This window comes from Arachis ipaensis, chromosome B6, assembly GCF_059453495.1.
Source record: "Arachis ipaensis isolate K30076 ecotype BB chromosome B6, ASM5945349v1, whole genome shotgun sequence".
NCBI classification, from domain to species: Eukaryota; Viridiplantae; Streptophyta; class Magnoliopsida; order Fabales; family Fabaceae; genus Arachis; species Arachis ipaensis.
Window position 1 is genome coordinate 136,190,056 of NC_142441.1, and position 9,107 is coordinate 136,199,162.

Below are 9,107 nucleotides of genomic sequence, written 5' to 3' on the forward strand. Positions count from 1 at the left end.
TGTGTTACAGATCAAAAATTTCAGTGCTATTTTTCATAAGAAGAAAAAGAAGTGTGGTTTCTCGCACTTGTCCATGAGCGATTTTTATTAGGTTTAGACTAACTTGATTGAACTTAATTCATAAAAATACTTGAATGTATAACAAGACTCCGTAAAAATATGTTGAAATTCAACGGTTAAATTGACAAGATTTAATGATTTATCATGCATAAGAAGTTAGAAGTAACTCAAGAAAACTTACACCGGTATAAACACATCCCTCGTTATTTATTTGTTATTTAATTACATGCAAGCAACTATCACCACCCAGCTTATAATACATGTGCTAAACCTTGAGGGCATTATTTTACATAGTGGCATCTAACATTAGTTACACGCAGATAGTAATATTTGGTTTCTGAAAGGTTACTCGCTATTCCTCCAGACATCCCTGAGCAATTCATATCTGACATTGGATTCAATGCGACAATCCTTCAACTTCCAGTTGGGTTTTACTGATGCTGGAGAGGAGGAACCATTAAATAATATAGAAGATAATGGAGAGCTTAATTCATCGAGTTCATCGTCACTTGTGTATGACTTCCTGATAACGGAAGATTTACTTCTTCTCAGGTAAGATTCGCTTCCAACTTCCGCCGTAATGCTTGCAATGGAAGTTGCAGGGGGAGGTGAATATGCGATTGGAGCTGCAATGCATGGATAGTAGTTGACAGACTCCTTTCCATCTTCGAGATCATCCTGCATCAAATTGAAAACGAATCTATCGATCACAAGCCTTATATTAGCAGCATTAAAAAAGAAAAATAATAGGTGACCAATACATTTTCTTTATTTTTGTCTTACCTTTGAATCAACAATAGACATCTTTCTCTCTTTTTTTACACTAAAAGTGTTGGTCTCCTAGTATTTCCCATTAAAAAATAGTCCCACTTTGTATAATTTTTATTTGTATAAATGCGATCCGGAAAAATTAAGAGTATCCTTGAACTCTAAAAACTAATCTTAAACTCTAAATTTTAAACCTTAAACTCTAAACCCCCTGAGCTCTAACTTTTAAACCCTGAATTTTAAACCATAAATTCTAAATTTTAAACTCTAAATCTAAGTCATTGATATAACATATAATAAATAAAGAGTTAAGATTTGTGTAATTAACAAGAAGTGCAGCACAGGCGGATAGCCATATAAAAGTAATCAAGTTAGGGGGTTGCACGATCGAAATTAAACCCAACGCAGCCTTAACTAGTTGATCCCAAAAATGCTATGTATACACTAAAATCAGTCACCATGTATTTGTGTATAAATACTTGTGTATTTGTGTATTTCAATGTGTACTCTACACTAGTGGCTGATTTTGGCGTAACTTGGTTGAGTTGATCCTAGTATATGTCCGTTATGTTAAACAGTGTCCTAATCATTATGCCTTTTTTTTATACATGCCAGCATTTATCCAACATAACCTTTTTTTATAAGCTAAAATTGTGTCATGCTATAAATCCTATATTGAATCGTGTACCAACGAAAAAAAAGTAACATGAAAGTTCGGTTATCTAACCTGTGAGTCCAGAGCTTCAAAGACAACAGGTGGAATTGGATCGGGGCAAAATTCATCCGGGACAAAATTCTCCAGAATCTTCTTGATAAGTGGTGCACTAAACATGGGACACACCTTCACCAACAAGAATTGTTCTACCATGATTCAGGAGAAGAAACTTATAGAGTAGTTAACAAATGATTCGAGAAAACTGCAAGTTCATTGCCTAACCTCTTTCCTGATGGATTCGTTTAACAGCATATCCTTAGGGAGCATCATGAGGTCACTCAGTGCATTGAGAAGATGGAAGGCCTTGAATGATGTATTTTGACTTCCATCACTGCTGTAATGGTCATCATCATCTTTATCTTCAAGCGCATCATCATCATCGATACCAAATAGATCAGTCAGCCATCTAGACCAGTTTCCAATCTGACAATAAAGATTTAAAAACCACATATCAGTTAAGACATGCATCTTCACTGCCATCATAACAATGAAACTACATGGTCACGTTTGTTATGCTGTTAAGCATTCATCCTATACTGCTATACATAGCCTACTTTTCGAGGCACATCTAAGACAACCACACATCAATAGAACTAAAGGAGTAAGTTGAACATCTATATCTGTAGTTTGCCATTAAATTCATGAGAGGATGACAAAATAATGAAAATATTAAGAGGCGGCCTGAAGCACAAGCCTCCTGACCTCGTAAGATCTGGGGAGGGTGGATGTAGGCACCCTTATCTGCATCTTCAGTGAAGAGAAAGAGGAGAGAAGGGGGGGCATAACAAATGGAGAGATTGTCTTGAGGATTTGAATCCGTAAGCTGGTTATGAGGCAGCAATCTTACCGGTGCACCAAGGCATAACCTCTCGTCTAAATATTAAGTTCATGTTATTGAGAATGTAGACGAACTAAAGAGAAACTATGTTATCTGCACTTGAATGTTATTACTCAATTATCGTATATAATTATATGCAAGAGAAATTATACTACGATTACCCACAAGAAAACATAATGCCTATTGTTTCCAAGAAAAACATGGTGCACCAGCAACCTGCGTTACACAGGATCACACGGAAGGATTGCAAACACGAAGGAGGTTGTTTGAAAGATGCCCAAGATTACTATTTACAGTAGTGCTAATGGCTAGTGACTAACTTCCTAACCCAACTACTCACACTCTCCTTTCTCATCAATCTGTTCTCTGTAGCTCTACAATCCTGTCTCAGCAGCTGCCTCTATTATCTTTGTACAAAAACACATCAATTGTTGGCCACATATCAATTAACGGCAAGAGCAGTATGGAAGCCTTGAACAGGAAGAGAATCACCATAGATGCTAGGAAGTTGACAAAACAACGGTCACAATGAATCATGAACCGGAGAAAAACGGGAGCAAACATGCAGTAGGTGGAAGAACATCCAGGGTCTTAATTATGATAGAGATCCAAATTTCAGGAACTCAGAGAGCAAAAGGATAACCAAAATATCATGTTCTTATAAAAGTTTGTGCGTGCAGTGTAGTAGTCTAGTAGAGAAGTTAAATACTAGAAATATTTACAAGACAACTATATTGGAGACTCACTACTATAAAAATATTGAAATGAAATTAAGCTATTAAGATCCGATAATTTACCGCCGTTTTCAGCTGTGCACCAGCTCCAAAGCTTGATTTACCAGGTGGAATGGGGAGGACCTTAGGATCACCAATGGGATCAGATACAGGATCCGTTGGGATGTCATCAGCAGATTCACGAAGGATGGCATTGAACATTGCAACATCTAATCTTGCCACACACTGCTCCATTATCTAGATCAAGCAATAAAAGTGCATGCTATGGTAATTAGTAGGGACAATAAAACTTTCTAATTCTTTTTTTGACTGCGCTGACAAACTTAGATACAAAATATTGATTAATATAGGTATCTTTTTTTTTTTTTTTTTTCTGGAAAGGGATGGCTTTACACTTGAGCAATTTGCCCAAACCATACTTTTCTCACTCCTTTCTTCTCGAATGAGTGGAGGAACTATGCTACCAAAGATTTTTAAGAATGCGGATAACTTATAAGTCAGTCACCCTGATTCATAAGAATCCATATTGGATATAAATGGTACCCCTTATTGCTTCCATTACCAAAGTAGATCCATTTTCTACCAGGAAGAGGATAGAACAAAACTTAACTGTACAAATATGTTGCGATTCCCCAAAAAAACAAATCTCTTTAATTTCAGACATTAGACTTCACAGAAATGAGTCTGGAGAGAAAAAAGGACCAACATGTTTTGACTGTCATCACATTTTTTACCATTGATTCTCTTAATTTATAGTTCTATTGACAAATGAATATATTTTTTCTTTAACACAATGTCCATTTCAAAGCTCTTTCTCACAATGAAATGGATCCTTTCATGTAAAGATTTCATAAAAATTGATCATGTGTTTATTTTTCCCACTTTTTATAGTATGTAGTGGTTCCCTTGGTCCCATCTTTTTTATCAATGGTAGAATAAAAGAGATCAGATCACATGAATTTTCACGAGGAAACCATTGCCGTGAAACAATGTACATCAAATAGGTCAAAATACAAAAGGTATTAAGATGGAAAACTCAACCCCTCTAGTGCAAGAGGGGAAGGGTCAAAGAAAGAACTGGATAGACTAACCAATCTAGGAAGAAGAGACAAACAGCCACATTCATGCCCTCCAGCTCGAATGGGACAGATCCTATCACAGGCTTCTCTAAAAGCATTCTTCCAAATGTCAAGTGATAAATCCCCTTGCTCTTGGTCACATGTGGTAGACATTCTTCTAAAGCTTTTCTTTGATGCAGAACTGACATTCCTGCTGATGAACTTCGCATCAACAAGCTGCATATGCGGAGTCAAAGACTGAACAGGACAGAACATAAGATGTTAGATGCCAATGGAAATTTCATATTAATATTGTGCTTGTATGGAAGCTTTATGATTTAAAGAGAAGCAAAAAATTAAACAATTACCTGCCACCATATTGATTCCACAATGCGAGAGAAGATCCAAGCTTCCACCTTTTCTAGTGCTGAGATGAATACATTTGGGTCATCCCAGCTGCCAAAAGCACCAAATGCTGTCTTCTCACTTTTCCTAGCAGATAGACCTTTCCATACCAATGGTTGAGCTATTTTTCCATTCCCCTCTGCTCTCTTCCTTCTCATACTATAACCGGTAGGACTTGATGGCGCCATGTCTCTGGTGGATTGGCTTATAATTATTCTCAACACAATAGAATTAGATAACCAAAATGTCAATCTGTAACAACATGCAAGAAGAGGTGGATCAGTATGCAGTTGTCACAGCTTATGATGAGCTATGATTTTCACATCATGCAGTAAGAATAGGAAGACATTGTTTGGCCAACCTCTAATAGTCAATTGATCCATGTCAGTTAAGAATTTTATGTAGGACATCCAATTAATTTATCATATTGGAAAAGGATCATTACTGAGAGATACGGCTGTTTCAACGTGTAAAATGTTCTTCCGGACTTGCCAAAAGAAAAATTTTATATATATGTTTGGCATAAAAGTTTTTTTTTTTTTTTTCTCTTTTATAATTAGGATAATGGGGGTATGAAATAAATTGCTCTAACCATTGTATCAAAAGAAAGAAAAAGAAAGGAAAATTGCAATCTATATCAAATGTACCTTGGGACATCATTTCCACAAGCTTTTGCAACAAGTGCTAAACCTGAAACAGCACTTTTAGCAGCCCCAGACCTTCTTGCTTGAATATTTTCTTTACAAGCATGAAGGTACATCCTGGACAGGCGCCGAGCTGGGGCATGAACCTTACTGATGGAACTGCCATGCTCAGCAACTACTGAATATAAAGCAGCTTCAATGGCAGCAGCCTCTCTTAACTCTCCCTCAAGCATCTTAATCTTGTTTTCCAAATGCTCAACCTTGCTGTCAAAAATGGTAGATCTGGATTCCCTTGGATAAATCTTAGCATCTCTTTTGTCATGGATGTTCCCTCCATTGTTTTGTGCATCTCCTATATGGCTTTCTCTTACTTCAGAAAGATGATTGCTACTGAGTGATCCAATACTCCTAGCTGATTCTGTTGATGACCTCACCGACTTCACGTGCTTTAATCTCTCACTTCTCATAATATTACTGCCTTTCAGATGACTCTCTGACCCACCAAGATAGTATATATCGCTACTTAATGAAACTTGGTCTTTCACACCACGAGCCATTGATTCATTTCCTACATGGTTTTGCATATCCAAATCAGACATTTCATTTCCATTACTATCCTCAACAGAACTACAATAAGATTTAGCACTTCCTTCCCCCTTCATGTGAGATTCGTCAGCTTCACCATGCAGCTCATTCAATTTGTCATCGATTTCTGAACTAATACAGTTTACAGAGCCTGGAGTCATGTCCACAAAGCCATTACTAAGAGATGTAGTGTTCCTTGAATAGATATCAATAGTACTTCCATTACTGTTAGTTTTAACATCTTCAAATTTATTTCTACAATTAGCATCCTCTTCAAAATCCTCCTGATCCAAATTTTCATGATCACTGTTTGTGAACCTGCTCTTGGAATTTTCCACCAAGGATGGGGAGGAGGAATCAACAACTTGCTTTTGAATTGTCACTGGGCTGTGATTACTAGTATTCTCCATAGCTGGTTGACCATTTGCCGGGCTTTCGATATTAGAGGACAGATCTCCGGATGATGCGTTAGATGAACTCTCTAGTTTCTCACATGTATCTTGTTGCAATCTTTCAACCTTTGTTTCTGATGCCAAAGTATGCTCCTTTTCATTACTATCTGTGTTTCGGGTTGCTCCAGGTGCTCCATTCTGCAACTCAGCAGCTATTAATTTATTGCTTGATTATAACTGTTATTTTTCTAAAATACACTAGATATATCAAGAAAGCAGATCGTGTGCATTTGCATGCTGCTAATACTAATAGTAACATGACAATAGGTTTGTTGTTTTCCCGGCATTGATAAATAAGAACAACATTATGTGAAACTTTGAAAGGATCCATACCATGCCAACAAGAAGATGTATGCAAAGAACCTAAAATGTTGTTACAACATTTCCTATTGCAGTTGCTTCTATCTCTCTACATTTCATGGAATAGTGCTAAGGACTGTATACAAAATCTCAAACATAACCATAGATATAGTTAGGCAAAGGACATACTGCTATGAATAAGGGGGAAGATATGGGTACCTCTGCACAATGAGGAGGTATACTCCCACTTGTTTCCGGGGTAGTAGCTGCTACAATAGATGAATGGGAGGAAACATCATCATCAGTAAAGGAAGCACTCTCAGCTTCCTCAGCATATTCTTCATTCATCAATGTAGACACAGAGTCACCACCTTTGTTGTCCTTCGATGCCTCTTTGGGATTGCTTTCCTTGAACGAGGACCTAGTCCGATGCTTTTCGGTAGGCTCGATTTTAACATACAAAAGCGGCTGATCCGTGTTTCTGTAGTTCCTCTTGCAGTTCAATGGAACACTAACACTCAAGGGCTCCTTAAGGACGCCACAATCCGCCAAGTCTATAATGGCAGTTCCTAGCAACTGACCTTTAACAATCTTATCTCTTCGAGGCTCATACAAATTGAACTCCAAGTAATTCTTTTGAAACACATCAGCAACACTATGCTTGGCAGACATGTCCTTCAACAGAGTCACATGAAGCCTAAATGACTCATTAAACTCAATTTTCCCTTCACCTGGGGAAACAGGACTGGTAGACCCTGAAGAGCGCTCGCCGTTCTCCCATTGTATCAACACAGAACGAAGGGACTTGAGAGATTGTGATGGGGGCCATGGCTTAATCTCTTGAATGTGAACAAGGCAATCCATTTGCACGGTGCCACCTCTCCGGTTCTTCCCTTTTGAGCCTAGAACCATGGCTGCCACTCAAACTTCTTACTTTCAATGCAGTTGAATTCGTCGAATCACAAGACCTCTGAATTCAAACAGAATGTGCAAGAAATCATATCGAGACTTGAATTTTAGAAATTATATAGGAGGCTGTTAACTCAAATTAAATTATAAATACTCTGGAATTGGAGAAACAAAACCAGTAAATTTGGCAGTGAAGTCATTGGTGACTTATCTTGGACTTCAAATTGTGAAGTTGACGAAAATGTAAAGAAAAGACTGCTATAACATACTTCAAAGGTTGAAGATTTAAGTGCACTAAAAGCTAATTGGTGCAGTTACCAAGAAAACGCCACCAAAAATGAAAAAGGAACTGCAAAAAAGCTTACTCAATTGAAGCACAGGTGCACAAGATTCTTTACTTCCGAATCAGAAATGAACAGATCAAGCAAGTGCTACAAAGTACTTAGTGGAAAATGGCTACAAATTGAAGCTTCACGAGCATAAAAACATGTAATGCAGACCGTGGAGTCCGGTTACAAGTGACAAAAGAGGGGGTAATGAAGACGTTGACGGAGGAAGAATGCTTGGAACGTAAGGCGAGTGAGTAAGCGTAAATTACAGAGCTTACCGGAAAAAGCGGTGGCAGGTGGGAATGGGATCAGGAAGGTGATAAAGCTAGCTGGAACCGCTGCAAAGGGGACAGCATTTCTCTGTCTGTGTGCCTCAGAAGCTGCAAGTGAATGAAAATTGATAATAGAATTAGAAAGGGAAGAGAATGTGTTTACAATAAAATAATAAAAAAATTGTATATATATATACAACTACAAGAATTAAAATATGAAAAAGGAGAACCATAATATTTTGCTGAAAAAAAGTGGCTCATAAGTCATAATAATGACTCTGATAAGAAATGTTGTTATTGTGTACAATAATGACGTCAGCAGCAATGATTATTAAATTAAAAATATACTTTTAAAAATTTTTAAATAGATTTAAAATGCCAATATTTTAATAATTTTAATTAATATATTATATATATTTTTATAATTAAAATTAATAATTAAAATTTTTTATATTTAATTTTTAGATAATATTATATATATTAAAAATAAATTAAATTATATATATTTATATATAAATAAATTGGTAGATAATGTCTTTGTTGATTTTTTAACACAAAATATCGTTGCAACCCCCTGATAAATTACGAAAAGCGCTCTTAAATCATGAAAGCGACGCATCACCTGAAAATTAAGGCTTTGGTAAGTATTAGTAAATTAGTAAATAAAAAACATATAGCATATATCGATCAAAAGACTAGATTCGCGAAGTGAGAGACCCACGCGAATCAATGGATCGTGACCCTGAAAGACCAAAACAGTACGCGAGATGTGCGCGTGCACTACACGTTATAATGAACCGGTGTGGGATGCGTCGGCGTCAGGCTTGAACAGTTGAACTTGTTCTACAGTCTACACACCGACACCAAAACCAAAGAATACCAAATACCAAACAGGAAAACACCAAGCGGATGCAAATAATGTGCTAAAAACAAGGTATCTGTAATTCCAACAAAATTCCTTTTAGACCCAAATTTTTTTTTTTAGACAAAAAATGAAATTTCTTCTTTTTTTTATCAAAGAGAAAAAAAAAATACTTG

General features: G+C 36.7%; 1 protein-coding gene across 2 annotated transcripts; it reads right to left on the minus strand.

The window, feature by feature from the left end:
* Window positions 1-237: 237 nt before the first annotated feature.
* LOC107605034 (EEIG1/EHBP1 protein amino-terminal domain protein) lies at window positions 238-8,272 on the minus strand. 2 transcript variants are annotated; one of them, XM_021104911.2, is made up of 9 exons: window positions 8,076-8,272; window positions 6,779-7,529; window positions 5,226-6,397; window positions 4,542-4,830; window positions 4,207-4,431; window positions 3,179-3,352; window positions 1,766-1,966; window positions 1,556-1,669; window positions 238-738 (listed from the first exon to the last, which is right to left on the minus strand). In XM_021104911.2, the coding sequence occupies exons 2-9, from the start codon at window positions 7,469-7,471 to the stop codon at window positions 406-408; spliced, it is 3,201 nt and encodes a 1,066-aa protein (XP_020960570.2). In that variant the 5' UTR covers window positions 7,472-7,529; window positions 8,076-8,272; the 3' UTR covers window positions 238-405. The 2 variants fall into 2 exon arrangements, with proteins under 2 accessions (XP_020960570.2, XP_020960571.2); XM_021104912.2 differs by having other exon boundaries at window positions 7,834-8,185.
* Window positions 8,273-9,107: the final 835 nt, after the last annotated feature.